Source organism: Pteronotus mesoamericanus, unplaced genomic scaffold, assembly GCF_021234165.1.
Source record: "Pteronotus mesoamericanus isolate MK-2021 breed Mesoamerican mustached bat unplaced genomic scaffold, CSHL_Meso_final contig_657, whole genome shotgun sequence".
NCBI classification, from domain to species: Eukaryota; Metazoa; Chordata; class Mammalia; order Chiroptera; family Mormoopidae; genus Pteronotus; species Pteronotus mesoamericanus.
The window spans coordinates 13,214,154-13,232,500 of record NW_026555229.1 but is presented as its reverse complement, the minus strand read 5'-3'; the positions used below and the strand labels follow the sequence as shown (position 1 = coordinate 13,232,500).

At 34.7% G+C, this 18,347-nt stretch overlaps 1 protein-coding gene across 5 annotated transcripts in view; it reads right to left on the bottom strand.

The window, feature by feature from the left end:
• VTI1A (vesicle transport through interaction with t-SNAREs 1A) overlaps nucleotides 1–18,347 on the bottom strand; it is a 332,201-nt gene that overhangs the window by 248,091 nt on the left and 65,763 nt on the right. For 2 of the 5 annotated variants that reach the window (XM_054581520.1, XM_054581523.1), the window contains exons 4-5: nucleotides 8,149–8,226; nucleotides 1,756–1,776 (exon numbers count right to left, since the gene is read on the bottom strand). In XM_054581520.1, the coding sequence (XP_054437495.1) occupies nucleotides 1,756–1,776; nucleotides 8,149–8,226 (99 nt within the window). Of the gene's footprint in view, nucleotides 1–1,755; nucleotides 1,777–6,900; nucleotides 6,958–8,148; nucleotides 8,227–18,347 lie in introns of all 5 variants that reach the window. The other 3 variants (XM_054581521.1, XM_054581524.1, XM_054581522.1) reach the window with 2 other exon arrangements.

Below are 18,347 nucleotides of genomic sequence, written 5' to 3'. Positions count from 1 at the left end.
ATGCTACATCCATTTCAAAGATTGTTGAAAGACTGTTTCAGAGTATATTATTCCATTAGTTGAGTGATATAATTCTTCCAAGTACAATTCCATTACAGGTTACAGTTTTGGAAATGTGCATTCCAGAAGCATAACTGATGAAACTGTTGCTATCGGCAGCACAAAAAAAGTTAAGCCATAAAATAATGATAAAACATATTTGGAAAGAAGTGCAGATGTTATGTTTGCAGCTTTTAGAATTAAGATTGCTAAATCCACACAATTCAGCTTAACAACAACAAAATGTCTTCTATCAAAAACGCCAATTGTAATAAAGCACACGCCTTTATTAATTATATTCATTGCTAAATTCAGGGGCCAGAGCTTCATGTAGTTTCTTCATATAGAGGTTTTTCAAATCTGTTGTTAGTTCCAATAACATTTGAAAATTCAATTCTTCATCTAAGCATGAAAATAGGCAAATACATACAAGCAGATATTCTGTCTTGCAAAAAAGGAAAAGAAAAAACCATGGATGCATCACCCCCTCCTCAGGAATAATCTTATATATCAGAACTGCAATTGATAATATTCATTTAGTGTACACATCTGCTTCCATGTAGAGAAGGTAAACAAACGAAGAAACAAACAAACAAAAAGGTTAGAGGGTGTGGGTTTTGTGTGTTCTCAGGCTTCATTTTATATATCATTATTGCTTTTTCTAAGAGAAGATATCACTCATACATCTTCAGTTAAGAGTTGTTGAAGACCACGATCTACAAGCCTCTAAATTAACATTTCTATCCCCTAGAGAATGATGACAAACCAATAAAAAACTTCTAGAAAAATTTCCATCAATGCAGTCAATCTAAACTCAGAAATAATTTATAGCACTCTGATTATTATAAGCAACTGGGCAATTTTTAAATTGCAATATGAGCCATTATTTTATGTCCTGATATAAAAATAACAAAACTGCACTAAGTAAAAAATAAAACTATCACTGAAAAGAGTACCAAAGCATGTTTGATGAGTTTGGCCTAATTAAAAAAAAATACAGAATCACCCACTATTTCTCATTGATATGCGGATAAAATTATTAACATTGCTATAAGTGTTTGCTAGGCCACATAAATGTCTGAAGCTGCGTTATGAAACAGGTTAGCAAACTCAGAAAAATGAGAACTCACTTGGGTGCTATTTCCTACAGAAAGGAAAGTGTTTAACAATGACGAGAGCTTTGGCTATTCTCAGGCATCTGTGTACACAGACTAGTAGGGCATTTATAACGTATGTGTTATTTCCCCAAAAGGATAATAGATTCATGGTATCTTATGTTGAATTTTGGGTAAGGGAAAGAAGTTTATTTAAAGACAGTTTCAGTGAAGTAAATCAGATTGACAGAAAAAAATTATTCATATTGACTACTTTGTGAAACCATTACAAATAAAACAAGTCTGAAGTTAGTTTTCACTAAAATTATACTTGAGCATAGTTTTAAGATATTCCTTTGTTTTTCCTCCTTTTTGGGCTTTTAAAATGTGAACTTTCCACCTGATGCCAACAAATAACAATGATCACTGAGACAAACATGTTTTGGATATACTTGTTTGTTAAAGATAATCAGCAGAGAATATTTCTAGCAATATAATCAGTACTTTGGGTATGTGCAGATTTTCCTGGAAAAATGAACCCAAAGATCTTAATTCAGATTTAGAAACTCAATTTTATAGGGAAAAACAAAATTTAAAAAAAAGCAAGCTAGAAAGTACTCACCTCTTCACGTAATTTTATCAACTGCAACATGAATGCACAAAAAAAGATAAAAAGGAAAGAAATGGCAGGAAAGAAAGATCAGTTGTGTGACAGGATACAGAATTAACATTGACAATTTATCTGTTTACATGTTTAGCATTTAAAAATCACAGACAAACACATTAAAAGAACCTAAACATAGACTACATGCAGAGTTTTTGAACGAATAAAGATCACTTTCTCACACTGTCACATTAAACAAAGAGAATAGTGTGAAATTCTCTTTTAAAGTACATCTAAGACACCATCATGAAATAAAGGGGAACGACTTCATAGAAGTCTATATTATAAAGAAAGAAAACAAGTTTACTGTTCCTCTCTTCTAAGAATGTACCACTGAAAAGGTTTTGTATATACAAGTTTTCAGGATGTTTCTAGATTTTGAATCTTGACAGCTGATTTCAGATTTTACCTACAAATGAAAATGATTAATAGTTCATGCTTTTGTCCTAATAAGTATTTAAAACAAACTATTATGTTAGTTAATGTCATACTTGTACCCACTCTAGTAAAAAAAAATTGCATTTGGAGATAACATTATTTTAATTGAGAATAAAGCACACCAGAATAGATAATACTTAGGACATGGTATTAGAAAATATTTCACCACCCTTAGAAACACTGTATATTAGAGTTAATTTCCAGATGTTTGTTTTGCTTAAGGGGCTACTGCAATCATATGGTCCTTTAAAAATTTTTTGATGTTTCTTTATTTTTCAATTGTCTTCATTCTGTAAACTGGGCCATCTCAGAGCAATGAACTCTCTTACTTCATTTGTACTGCTGTCTGTTTTCACTAAAGTCAGACCCCAAACCTATCTTTACTTGTTAGTAAATTGTCCTATGATAACATTTTAACTCTCTTCTGTAAAACATTTTTCTATTTGCCTTAAATAAAAATAGATAAAACAAGTTGCTTAACTCTTTAGAAACTAGACAATGGATATAGCCATTTGGTGCATTCTTTGTGTTGGGAAGATGTGCATGTTTGACAGTATTGTACATTACAGATACCACTGTATAGTTGAGATGATTGCTATACTTTATGCAATGAACAGAAACTGAAACCTGGGTTGGAAGAGACTATAAACCACGTTCTAAGTCTGAAATGTGCAGCCTCAGCAATTCAGGTCTACAATTGATAAATTTTAAACATCCAAATATCTGCAACATCTGTTATAATACTTGACATATGCAGGCCAATAGATTAAAGTATTGCTTTGGGAGAAACGTGCTATGAATTGCTCACTATAATTCTCTCTAAAAGTATCATGTTTACTGTAGCCCAGATTTCTCAATGCTTAATGCTGTTTTTGTCTCCAATTCAAAGAAGGCAGCATGCATTCCAGCTTATTCTGTTATTTCATTTGTTATATGAAAAGTATTTCAAGCACAAAAGAATGAGATTTCAAAATTGTTATGAATGTCATAAAATGGGTATAGAATCTATTACATAATGTCTCAGTGAAAATTAAACTTTTAATGTCGTCCTTTCAAAATATACAAGAAGTCATTATTTTTAATTAATACGCTCAGCAACCATCCAGTGCGTGTGAGGAAAGCCCCCCATCACTTTATGTGGAAAGCTACTATTCTGCTTCAGAAGAGGTAGAATTTTAAACCAAAAAAATACCTGGCCTATCATATATCGGAATCTTTTGCTTTGCTATCCGAACATCATGGGAAAAAGGCAAACACTAATTCTCAGAAAGAGAGGATTTGGGAATGGATCGCATAGCTTTTTCCTTTCTGGGGGCGCCATTCATCGCTTGACTATGATACTTAAAGGGCCAAAGTTTAAAACTACTCCTCAGCGATGGAGACCATTTGGGGCATGCCACCCTGCCATAATCAATGAGTGTTTAAAATGCTACCCATTTGTTGTTTCAATAGGTTCCAAACAAAAAACGTTCTATCTTGTTTGTGCTGCATGGCTGCCTTCAAGCTCTATGCCGGATTTGTAGCTAAGCTAGGTAATGGGACGGGTTTTAATCTTTATCTTCTTCTTTTTTTTTTTTTTTTAAGGCTGAGAGTTTTCATTCAAGTAAACAAAAGATGGTCTATATTTGAAAATTAACAATGCTTATACCAGACAGAAATAGTGATTTCTTATATTATCGAGCTACTGGCTCCATCATAGGCGACATGAAAGTGTGCCATGCCACCATGTTGAGTTATGATAATCAACATCTTTTTTGAAACAAAGAGGTGCCCCCCCACCCCCAATGCAGAATGTGATATAAGAGGTAATCTATTCCTTTGTGGGCTGAAAAAATCTGGTTTACGCTGGTTTGAACCAGTGGAATCTCTTGTGGTTAAGCCTTCTGCTGTGACTAAAATCAAAACTGCTCTGCTGAGCATGTGAGGGTCCATGCGCGCGCTCCTCTGTGTGGGCGGTGCGTCACGTGACCCCCACGACTCCCGATTTTTTTTTTTTAAAGCTGATAACGCGACTGCCGTCTCTGTCCGCATACAGATAACGAATAAATGCTGAACTCTATTAAACGCCCTTTACACATTATCGTGGGTCGAACACACAATTTTCTGAACTTATGATGACAGTCTATTTATTTTGCTATAAACCCTCAGCACGTAACGAACAGATTTGTGCCTGGTAATGATCTGCTCTGCCAGGGCTATATGAAATGATACCGACCTCCTTCAGATCTCGGGGAATTAAATTGACCGACTTCACCCCCTGGTCTGCGGCTGAAGTTTGACACACGTTATGCACAGCAAGCTCAAATCGGAACTTAAGAGAAACTCGTATTAAAAAAATTAAGCAATCCTATCTGCTAAATATTGCTTTACCACAAAAATTTTGGCACGTTTACAAATATCCTCCTCTTTATATATTTCTCTTTGAACTCTCTATCTAGGATTTACTCAAATATCATTTACTCACGTTTATTCACTGATCAGTATAATTTTGCATATGGTAACTGAGAGTCTATTAGGGTTCAAAAGTATTCCTTGGAACATTTTATTCACCCCATTATGATACTTTACTGTGAAGGGGATTTAATTCTACAATATGTGGGGTTTTTTTTTTTCCTTTTCTGAGAATGGGTTTCATGAAACTAAATCAACTTAACAGCTATTAAGCTTTCCACTCAAAATATAGCATCTCTTTATATAAAAATCTCAATTCTCTCAAGAACTAAATTGTTGCAATGTGGAGTGGAAAATATGATATTTTAAAAGACTAGAATGATAATGCCAAGGACAACAATCCTTGGAAAGCTGGTGACCCAACAACAGTGCTCAAACGTGTGAAGTAGGTAATTCTGTCCTTTCTTTGTAAATCAGGGATGAACTATATTTGATTCATACCCATGAATCAAGAACTATGAATTGGAAATGATTCAGAAATAAATATGAATCAGAAATAAATTTGTACAAAGCAATTAAATTGAAATTACATGAAATTATGTACTATATGAGGGACATAAAAGAGGCAGTTGAACAATTCTTAATTTTTGAAATCTTGACATTTCTAATCATGGTGGAAATATTTATATATCAAAGAGTAAATTAATATACTATATAGTTAATTGGAATATTATAATATTATGTGTATATATAGCCAGGTTTCAGTGCCTTACAAAAAAACATTATAAATGGCCAGAATGAGAAATAATAGCTATGGCATACACATTTGTCTAAATCACCACAAAAAAAGCCACTATAGGAAGGTTGTATATATTGCATCAAAATTAACTAAATAGTACTTTGCTTGTATTACCTATTTGTTACCACTGCTATGGGTTCTTTGTTATTTTCATTTTCTGATCTATAATTTAAAAAAATTGAGACATATCTCAATTTCAATGAAACAAATATTGTTATTTTTGTCTCAATTTGTTTATCTTCAAGTTTTCTTTGTATATTAAAAGTTTATGATAAGCCAGTAAGTTCTGAAAATCAATTTACCAATAATTAACTTGAAAATAAACTTATTTGTGGGCAGAAAATACTTTCTTATATAAATTACACGTAAGTCTACCCAGAAAAGACTATCTTCTTTGCTACTCAGCTACAAACGCTAACATGAAGAGCCAAGTTAAGACCCGTTCTTCCTTTAGAGAAAGGGCTCTGTTTTAATTCCATAGCTGAATGAATGCTGATGCAGAATAAAGAGTTTTCCTCAAGTGGCCATCCCTGTTTAAGGTTGTTTTAGTTTGAGGGATTTTAATTCCTATGTTACGACAAAGAGCCTAAAAACAAAATTGAATTTCTTCTTTATAATATGGAAAGTTTCTACACCTGGTAACTAAATATCCAAAGAGGTAAGGGTTTCTTTGTACTTTCAAGCCTAATTCAAATTTTAGACTGAAAATTTCACATAGGTAATAATCTAACAGTTACATACCCATGACTATAATTTATCATACTCTATTGAAGTGGCAGCTTCTTATGCCTAACCTTCAGGTTCTCCAAGCACTTTCAGAATTGTAAGTGGGATTTATACAAGTCCATGGGAAATCTCTGTGTTATCACTTGAAAGTGACAGGAATATAATTTGAAAAATTCAGAAAATATGAACTCAATCCATTTTTTGTGGAATATTTTTCTTTAGGCATAAAAACATCATACCTATAGGTGCGTAAGACAAATGTTTTAGGCACATACATGTCCATTAAGAGAAGTGAACGTGGTTAAAGAGAGAGAGACAGAGGGAGCCCTGTCACAGAACCACAACGCCCATCACAATGAAGGGATCTAGTTCGACAGGAACACCCTCTTCCCTTCCATTTCCTCTACATTAGGCTGTAGTTTCAGACGAGGGAAAGATCTATAACTTTTTAAGGAACTGACATGGGACTACACATTTACTTTTTTGTAAAAAATAAAGATAATGTTTTTTTGCAGTAAAGATAGGAAATAAAATTATGATTCACTGATTCAAGAGGTATGAGCAAGCTAAATCTCACTCAATATAGGAAGAAAATATTTTTCTCTCATCCTTACGTTATTTAATCTATTATGAGTAAGACCCCTTTATCACACCACCTTTTTCTGTTTCATGTGCTCCATATACTTTTTTTTCCCTTAGCTATTCTCACATCTCAATCAGGAAAGCTGAAATCCCAAGTCAGATCTTACCGTGTTTACATGTCTGAACTCAAGCTGATAACATCCAAACACTGGAGAAGGTGAGACCTTTCCAAAAACAAACATAATCAGCTCAGTGACTCTTCCTTTTTTGGGGGGTGGGTGGATGGGGTACTTAATCACATGAGCAACACCCCTGTTTATAATATTAACATTAGAGTAGATAGTGATATAGTTTCAGCATAAAAAGACCTATAATATCTATCTGAAATGGTAAATTATGTAATTTTTATCACATGTATCAATATATTATTATGTTCTACAATCTTAGTAAAACTTTAGTTTACTCAGTGAATGATTTATTTTATTTAGGCAGAGTAGAGACTTTTATAATACTTGCCAAAGTAAAATTAATAAACATGTTCAAGTCTTGCTTCTGAAGTTCTCAATCTTTAAAAGTTTCAAAGAGAATCAGTCACTAGGGTAGTTTGAGACATTTTAAAAATCATCTCTGCACTGAGTTTCCTGAAACATTTTTTAGAAGTCATATATATTATCTATATGAATTAATTAAATCTGCAGTATTAACTCAAAGAAAAAAGTGGGACATAGACTCATGACACCCCTATGTAACCCAGTGAGAACTGACAGCCAAGCTGTAAGGCCCTTTCAAGAAGAAATTGTACCTTACTTTTTGTTTATGCAGATCTTAAATTGCAAAACAATGTTTCCTATTATTATTATTATTATTACTATTCTTATTATTAGACAGAGGCAGAACTACTATATGGGTATCCAAGTTCCACACTGGCACTTACAATTTGCATTTTATTGAATGTATTTTTAAGAAGCTACACAATAGGAGACTGAGCTGCCCTGTTGAATTTTGAAAGCTTACTTTCATTTGTTTTGCTGCAAGTGTTGATTTAATTATACTGCATTATTATCAAAGGTGCATTGTGTACTTTTTTATTCCTTTTACATGTGTTTGAGGTGAAGACCTTGGCTTTGTCTGCAAACAGTGTGTTTCAAGTTATTCCTTAAGTACTAAATAATAAAGAAAAGAGAAGAAAAGATTTTTTTTTAAAGATAGCAGACAGTGATCCCAAGGTAAAGGGTTAAATGTAAGATCTCCAAGAAACATTTTGAAGTTGATTAAGACTCCAGCTTTGCATTAAACAGTATCACTTCCACATGAGTTGCTGCTAATACTGTGAAGGAGCAGCTTGAGAGCCCAGTGTGCCAGTGACCTCCTTCACCCTCCAGCCACCCACCGGGCCTCCCTGATTAGCATTCTACCTGGTTCTCTGAGGAATTCCCATCATCCCCTAGGAGCTCATTGCGTACTTCGTCACTGTAGGCGATCCGTGACCTTTTCTATAAAACAAAACAAAAAGGGAGAGTGAGATGAACGTTAGGAAGTAAAGGCTTCGAAGCATTATTGGTAGCAAGGCTGATCATCTCAAACCTCGAGAGCCCCCTAATGGAAACCTATTTGCTAAAATCTGTAAACCAAAGTTGTGTAAAGTTCTTGAACTTGAGAAGCTGAATGTAAATTACAAGGTTTTCAAATACCAATAATGAAAGAAAACTCTGCAGTGTATAAGTACTCCATTAATATTGAAAATGGATCAGAACTGGTATATTATCCCATATACAGTTAATTCAAATAAGAACACTAAACTAAAGGAAATACAGCTATATAGCTATATATCTGCAAAACTCACCAGATTGTTATTAAGACTACATGGTGTTCTTTAATATTGTGGCAGGAAATGGATTTTACAATATAGGTCTTTTAAACTCTCTAATTCTAGGATAATATTATATCTGCATGCATACATACACTGGAATGCCTGAAAAATTGTCTATCTATTTTTCATTTTTGTGATGTTACTAACCAAAAAGAGATATGAAGCTTAAAAGCCTGTCCCATTTCCAAACAATAATTTAAATGTCTCTAAGTCCTCTCTAAATAATGGCCTAAGGAAAAGTATGGGAGTACGTGTGTGCATGCATGTGTGTGCCTGGTAATACAAATTAAATGTCTCAATCCTTATAAATAAAAGCAAGCAGGCTATGAGTCAACTTTTCACAGTCCCAGTAAATAAAGACAAGTGGCCTATGAGTCAGTGTTTCACACAGTGAAGTTTTGTTTTACAAGAAGTCTACCTTTACCTGTGAAGTCAGAGGGACATGTCTGCAAGCAATTCATGAACTCTCTGAATTGTACACATTTGGAAAAGCTAAAAGGCTCCAGAGATTAGTTGTGAAGCTGGAGTGCAGTCCTTAGATGCTACTTCGGCATCACTATTTCAGACCCAGATTCAGATTTATAGGCTACTTGCTGCCTTTTCTGCTTTAAAAATGGCAGTTGGAAAATGGTAATCTTTTTCTCACTTGGGGTCTACAGTTTCGAACTTAAAATTCCTTACCTGTCCAACTGTTATGAGAAAAGTTATTGCAGTTTAAAAGGACTATCTATATTCTATGATCAGAAGTCAACAGATTTTTAATTAGATTTCCAAACTAATGAATGAGTAACACTGCTTTGCCACATAGAGATCATAATATATTAAACATGAAATCATATTAGAATTTAAAAACACTTTGGAGAAGAAAAACCAATAGATTTTAAATCATTTTAAAGTAGCAGCTTTTCTCAATTGGGGTTCTTATCTGAACCACAAAACACAGAAAATTATTTCAGTAACTATTTTCTCAATTCTCCCAAGAATGGTACATGAAAGAGAATTTAATTTATTACATAGAACAGAGAAGCCTTAGGGCATTAGGGCTTAACTCTATGGCAGAGCCCAGTTGAAAAGGGCTGAATGGGGTATAAATAAAAATAAATAAATCTAGATACCCTTTTAATTTTTAGAAAAAAGAAAAAGCTAGTCTCATGAAGTTCTAAAGGTAGCTTTGGTTAAACTGGGGTCCTGACTCACAGCCCAGTGCTCATTCTATCACACAAAATTTCCTCCCCATTTTATTACCCCCTGGACATTCAGGAAAAAGATACAAAGAAAATGCAAATGTTTCAGTATAAAGGAGATGATGGCGTACCATCCCTACCCTGAGTCTGCACCCCAAGGTCGCGCTCCCTGCTACAAATGTTTATCTTATTCCTTGACAAATGCAATAAGTCTGTACGTAGGTAAATAAAACCAATAACATTGCAGAAAGGACAAAGTAGAAAAGCTAAGTCATTAGCCTGATGTCAGTAATGGCATTTATATCAGGCGTCTCAACAATTCAGGAGTGACCCAATTCATTCACCTGTGAACACGCGCGATGTCTTACCACCACAAACAGCGTATTAATTAAGTCTGCTACTCTTACTGTATTTATTCAAGCTGCTATTAATTAGCTATTTCTATTAACTTCATACAGAACTGTACTGAAAAATGTTAAGTTATAAGGACAGTATACTCCATGGCCTTACTACAATATTTAGATCAAGCCAAACCTTTCTTTTGCCCATGTGGAGATTCCCACTACAGTAGTTTCAAACTAGCTAAGCAAAGTATTTTACAGCATTAAAGGAAATGAGAACCTTTAAACAGGCTGTGGTATCAGAGCTGCCTTTTTAATTATTCATTTCATCACTATGGGGGACTAAAACGTTCCACAGTATGTGAGAATATCATATGGAGATTGTTTTTGTTTTTCCTTTTTTTCACCAAAATACCAACAAACTGGCATAGATTGTTCAATTACATTATATTCTTATTTTGATTTACTATACTTCAAAAGAAGAAGAAAATTACAAGCATGTATCCCTAAATATCTCATCTTGTTTTTGAAAACCAGCAATTAAGAGTGTACATGCTCAGCAACAGAGGATAAATAAGAATTTATCCACAGTTGAAGGGTGGTCCCTGTAAATGTCATTCTTTACCATTGGGATGGTAAAAACTGGTCATTTGGATAGCTTTCTGGATGTAATTAAGCAAATGATAGGTTCAGTTTACAAAATGTTCCCTGATAGGACTGACTTCTGTTAAAGAATGAAAAGATAACTCATTTCAAATATCAGAAATAGTCCTTCATAAAAACAATACAACCAATGCTGGAAACTGAACTCTTTACACTTGAGTATCATTTTACAAAAAATTTTAAGTGTCATGACTTTGTTTTATTAAGAATTATATTTAAATGCCTGACATTGGTATTTTCTCCTAACTTTTTATGGTTTGAAATTTTAAGTAAGCTGATTGTAATCAACCATAATTTAGCCTGCAGGATCATCATTAAACTAATTGGTTACCAAAAAAGGAAAATCCCTTTGAGTGACAAATTGCTTATTTTATGGATAATTTTCCTCTAAAAATCAATAAGTTATTTCACCTTTTACGGAACTTTTAAAACCCTCACTCTGCATTACTAAGTGGCATGTCATAATTTAATTTGGAAGATTCGAAGTTAACGAAACTGAAACATCTCCTGTATCTTGATAAACTAACTAAAATAATTTTGCTTTATTATCAACTGTATAAAATCTGTACTTTAGCCAAATGCAAGCATAAGGATTTGAGCTGCAAATGTCACACACTCAGCTACAGTTTGAAGGAACCCAATTCATAATGCATTTTATAAATAGTTAATGACTTCTATACATAAGCTAACCAGGCAAATCAAGAAATTGTCAACATTTTTAGTCTTAGTTGTCAGTTACCACCGTCTACTGGTGCTTTATATGTAGCTTCTGGAGAAGACAGAAGCTCTATGCAGTTTGTAATCTATTGTAATTTGGGGTCCGTACCATAAGGATGGAAAAGCTTCAACTGACACTATTTGCCACACACATACACCCAATGTTAAATACAATACAAGAGCATTTCTCACTTTTAGTTGTGTTTGTGTAAAACTTACTCCTTTTAACTTATACACTTACGTGAACTAGACACAATTGGAGAGAAAAATCTACAGACTATATATGAACTATAAAAAAAATGACATTAACAACGATTGTTATCCCTAGGATGTTAGATGCACTGTTTCAATGGCTATTTTAAACAGATGACAAAAGTGAGTCCTTTGTTATAAAAGTGAGAATTTCAGATTCCAAGCAGTTTTCACTTGGTATATGAACAGACCTTTTGCATACTGAGTGGCTGATTTTCTCAAAGCCAAGTTCAAACAGATACCCTTGCTCAGTTCTATCTGGCAATTTGGCTTAAAACTCTCTACTTGACCCAAGTCTTAACATTTCCCAACTGAACTGAATATATTCCTGGACAGGCACTGCTAAACTATTGTAGAAACCAAATGAATGAACTTAGCTTAAACTAATTAAGAACTGTGATCTGCGATCCCGCGCCTGTATGTTTCTACACGTGAAACAGGGTATACATAACCAGAATGAGGATTCTACAGCCCACCACTAGCAAAAGCATAACAATGAAGTTGGTTTATTACTAAAGCGTATATGAGAATTTAATTTCCAAGGAGTGCACATGGCAAAGCAATTGCTTAAATTGCCTCACCTGGGAATTTAATACAATGTTATCATCAGACCAGCCACATTGTAAATAGATTTATAATGCTTTCCATGTGCTGCACTCTGTTGCATATGAATTAAGTAATGATCTGGTATTACAATAAAATCAGCTAGTTCCCACACCTGGCAGACAGGATATTTCACTAAATTAATACCCATACAGCTACATCACAAGGCATGGGAGCGGAAACCATCTCCAAGGCATTCGGCCTGAGTTTTCCATGGGAGGCAAACACTCCATGGTTATGTACAATGTCACTAACTGAATGGGCTGCTCAAGACAATCTGTTTCTAACATCTGTATCACAGAATTAAGACTTTCTCATTCCCATTCAATTTTGGCCTAATTTTCTTCATTCAGTACTTTAATTACTAATCAGCAATCCACAATGTTCACAAACACTAAGAAAGGCCTTTATTCTAATCTATGTGCTGCAGACAGCCAAATAATTGATAGAAAGTGCAGTATGGTTTTGGTAAGTAATGAAAGAACAGCTTGTCCTACTTCCTAATCAAATTGGTCTATAGAAGAAGTGGTTAATAGATTTCTCCATAGGTCTAAAACAAATTACCCAGTCTGGCCAGACTTTTCCATTGCTTCTACCATGTCTTGCAGTCTCCATATATTTAATAATGCTCAAGGTTACCAGGTGATACATCTATTAAAAACTGTTATGCTTTCATAGCCAAAGAATTTAACTGCTCTAAAGAATTTAACTGCTCCTGTTATAATTAACACTTTGGGATATCTACAGAATACTGTGAAATTATATTTATTAGCTAGTATTATAATAGCTGGTGTTCATTTCTTACCTAATTTTATCTGGTTCTAATTAAATAGTATCATACTTCTGAAATGCCCAGATGGCATTTTCCAAAATGCATCTATCTTTGGCACAAAGCATTCCATTTTTAACCTTAATTTCTTTTTTTCCATGGCCAATTTCAGCTTTTCATCCACACTCCACCACTGACCCAGGACTTAAAAGAAGGCTCATCAGTCTAGGACAGGAAACTGAAATTTTGGATAAGAAAATAAAAGGGAATTTGTGAAATTTTGTTTAGTACAGTGTCCTCTGTACTCTGTGTTGTATTAATTTCCAGCAAAAAGCGATTTAGGATTAAAACATACTGTACGATTTAGGTAAAGGCAGAGTAAGCTACTAGGCAAATGTCTGATCCCTGGAAAGTTGTTAGATGAAAAAGCATAGGCACTGAGAGAAGAGAGCAGAGATAACATTTCAAGATGTGATTTTGGTCAAATTAAGTTTTCTGAATATCAGCTTCTTCAATCTCTAGAAGAATGGTGGTGAGATTTATTTCCCAGGGCTGTTGTGAGGATTTAAGTATTATAAACAAATGGAAACTTAGCCATGATACCTCAGATGTGATAACCCTGCAAAGGATGTTTAATTAAATATGAATTCATAACATTGAAAAGGATGCAATAAAACCAGTACACATGTAGGACTGAGACTACAAATTGGTGCATCCTTTCTAGAAAGTGATCTGCCATTGTACACCAAAAGTAGCTTCAAAAAGTGCATATTATTTAACCCAGTAATTCCACTACATTGTTTTGTCCAATTCCTTATTTTTGCTGCCGTAATTTTTGGGCAAATTTTTTAATGGTAAAAACTACTGCATTTCTTTAATGATATCAGAGAAACTAAGTTCCAATCTATTTCTTTTAGGTAATCATTTCACTTAACATGGCTTGCTCTTGCTCAAGGGACTCTTTAGAGTTAAATGTCAAGTTCATTCGCTAGAAAGTGCACATGCCACGTATCACCAATACTGTAGTGTTAATAATGGGAAAACACACTTTCTATCTATCATGAACTCATGGCCAATGGACCATATGCAAGGCACCAGAGAGAAAATACTAACATGCCCTGCTGCTAGGCTACCAACAGCTGGAAAAGCAGGTTAGCGTGAGAACCCTGAAATAACCCATTGTTCTTGAAGGATGTAAAACCGGGAGGAGATATGTAAAAAAGTTTTAAATACTGATGTGTCTGTATTATAATCACTCTCATTTATTATTTTGCTTGTACTTTCGAAAAACATATTACATGTTTGAATATTTATGTTTTGGCTGTAAATAAGATAAATTATACCATATTTTCTCTTAATTATTTTTTGAAATTTAGCTATCATGTCACATGTGAACACAGGCATATAATGAGTACATATATATACACACACACACATACACACATAAAAGGTTCACACTAACCCATATGCAATCCATATGGAATAATATCTCTATTTGTGATTCGCAATGCTAGAAGAGGCTTTTATTTATACTAGGAACTCCAAACACACTGCTGCTACATCATTTAATGATTTGTAAAACAGAGAGCCCAGAAATCAAGTAACTGTACTTCTTCATTTCCTTCTGCAGCACTTTTAAGCTTAAGCCTGAAATTTAAGTTTGGCATTAGCGTTTCAAAATGCATCTTAGTATCATGGCCCCAGTTGCTTGCATATGCTTGTATTTAGGACTTTGACATTGCTATTGAACACAGTGTGGCTGTGTCTTAAATCATGTAAGCTTGTCAATCAATAATTAAGTTACTTCATTCAGAAAATCAGCTCATGATAGAATGCCCAGATGTTGTCCACATCTGGAATAGAGTAAGTATGCAGTGGAGGAAATCTAATTCTTTAAAGTCTTTCTGAATACAAAATAAAGTTAACTCCACAGACAGTATCTGAAATAATCAGAATGTCAAACTGCTTACTATTTTGTTTGAAAATGATATACATTCCTACTGGAAAATGATACTCTGATAAATGAATGCTATGGAAAAAAATGGTTCATTTATATTTTTAAAAGAACTACTAAATAAAGTTTTTATATCTATACAATTAAGTTGTATCTATGTTTCCCTATGTATTCTGCCTAGCATTAGGGAGGAAAAGGGATCATTCATTGAAAAATCTGTCAATAGTCATAATTTCAAGTGATGTAGGTATCCAAGAACAAATGATCTTGAGGATTCTCTGTAACTGATACATAGCATGTATCATACACATTTAGTAACACGTGACAGGATCTTTTAGTTGACAGTGACGTCGGGCGTCACCTAGAACAGCCTACACATTTAGGGATGTAGAGTTCTAAGCCAGATGAGCTCTCTATCCAAGGCCACACAGCTGGGAAAGAACAAGAGAATCTGTTTCTCAATGCCAGTGCTCTTGCCACTGACCACAAGGACAGGCTGGGGTTGTCTTATGACTCATTCCCCAAGGCAAGGCTGGCTGTACCATTCTCCCAGCTCTGTGAACATATCATCAGTTGATTAGTCTGTAGATTTTGTTTCTTGTCACTGCTCTAAAACAAACAAACAAACAAAAAAACCAAACCTTTACTTATAAGTTATTGTCAATATCTAGAATATTAATAATGAATTTGACAGTTCAAGAGTGAGAACTGCTTAAGCTAGAATGTTTTATTTGATCTCAGAGGGAGAGTCACAACCACACCTACGGCTGTAACTGGATAGGTTTTAAGATTAATCTTCAAAGGCTACCGCCAGGGGTATCCTGCATGCAGCCCAGGATGGCTGTGAATGCGGCCCAACACAAAATCGTGAATTTACTTAAAATATTATGAGATTTTTTTGTGATTACGTGTCGCAATGTATTTAATGTGTGGCCCAAGACAGCTCTTCTTCTTCCAGTGTGGCCCAGAGATGCCAAAAGGTTGGACACTCCTGGAAAGTAAGAGTCATCTCCCCACAGGGCAGGAAAAGGGCCTCAGCAGTTATGGTCATCAAGATGCTTTAGGAATGGCCCGCTTACCCCTGGGGTCTGGCGACTCCCTATGTGGTTCCTCTAAAATCCTGGATTGGAACCAGCCTTCTCATAGGCAAACAATTTTTACAATATATGTTTCCTGGAACTTACTTTTGGACCCATGTTGTGACAGATTCTTTAGTGTAGAATATGCTATGTTGTAGTGAGGTTACAGTACTCATAAGGCAAAGATGTGCAATATGCTTTTTACTGCTTTATGAATACAGCCAATAAAACTATGAAGCTTAGGCAATAAAACAAAATTCTTTTAGCTCAAATGCTCTGTGAAAACATTTTGAAGATTACTCCTACATCAGGGTGACCCCAAAACTATTAAATATAATGAAGTAAATATAAATATTCATACCTGATTCATAAGCAACATGCTTTTCTTTAAAATGTCTCCATTTTCAGTTGAATAGGATAAATTCCTGCCTATTCAGGGGCTTTGCTTCATCAATTAAATGTTCTTCCTCTTGTATCTTTAATGTGTCACTCTCTACTGATTCTTGTCTTTCAGAATATAAACATTTTTAAACGTACTCCAGCTTTATATATTTATTTGTTTATTTACTATTGATTACGTTGTTACAGTTGTTCCCACTTTTTCTTCCTTTCCCCACCTCCTCCCAGCACCGTTCCCTGTCCTCCCCAGGCCAGTCCCCAGATTGTTGTCTGTGCCCACGGGTTGTGCATAAGTGTCCTTTGGTTAATCCCTTCACCATTTTTATCCTGTCCCCCATCCCCCACTTCCTTCCTGGCAGCTGTCAATCTGTTTAATGTATCAAAGCTTCTGCTACTATTTTGTTCATTAGATTCTACATATAAGGGGGTTTATGTGGTATTTTTCTTTCACTGATTGGCTTCATTCACTTAGCATAATTTTCTCCAGGTCCATCCATGCTGTTGCAGTTGCAAAACGTAAGAGTTTCTTCTTTTTTACTGCTGCGTAATATTCCATTGTGTAAATATACCACAGCTTTTTTTATACACTCATCTACTGATAGGCATTTAAGCTGTTTCCAAATCCTGGTTATTGTAAACAGCACTGTTCTAAACATAGCGGTGTATATATATTTTTGTATTGGTGTTTGGGATCCTTGGGGTATACTGCCTGAAGCAGAATTGCTGGGTCAAAAGAGAGTTCCATTCTTAATTTTTAAAGAATACTCCATATTGTTTTCCATAATGGTTGCATCAGACTGCATTCCCACCAACAGTGCACTAGGTTTCCCTTTTCTCCACATTCTCGTCACTACTTGTTGATTTATTGAAGGTAGCCATTCTAACAGGTGTAAGGTGATATCTTATTGAGGTTTTAATTTGCATTTCTCTGATGATTAGTGATGTTGAACATTTTCTCATATGTCTGTAGGCCAGTTGTATGTCCTCTTTGGAGAAGTGTCTATTCAGCTCTTTCGCCCATATCTTAATTGGGTTGTTTTTCTTCCTTGCATTGAGTTGTATCAGTTCTTTAAAAAATTATTTTACTCTATAATACTCTCCTCATCTAATGTCCAACCTCTTTTTAGCCTTCCCTTCCTAGCCAAGCTTCTTGAAAGAACATTCTATAAACACTAACTCCACTTTTCATGTCTCGGCCACTTCTCAACTTAAAACAAACCGGATTCTTTCCTACCATGATGCAAGACTTCCCAGGATCACCAATGACTTCCCAGTTGTCAAAAATCATTGGACACGTTTTTAAAATAAAGTTTTTATTTTAGAACAATTATAGAGTTACAGAAAAGTTGCAAAGACAGTACAGAATTCCCATATAACCCACACCCAGTTTCCCTGTTACTGACATCTTACATTAATATGGTATGTTTGTCACAATTAGTGAATCAATTGTTATTATTATACATAATTATCAACTGAAGTCCATACATTTTTGAGATTTCCTTAGTACCTAATGTTCTTTTTCTGTCCCAGGATACCATCCAAGATTCCACATTGCAATTAGTAGTCATGTCTCCTTAGGCTGCTTCTCAGCTGTGACAATATCTCAGACTTGTCTGTGATAACCTGAACAGTGTTAAAGATTACTGGTTAGGTGTTTTGTAGAATGTCTTTCAACTGTGATTTGTCTGAAATTTTTCTCATGGCTAGACTGGGGTTATATATTTTGGGGAGGAAGACCGTAGAGGTAAAATGCTATTTTCATCACATCACTTCAAAGGTATAT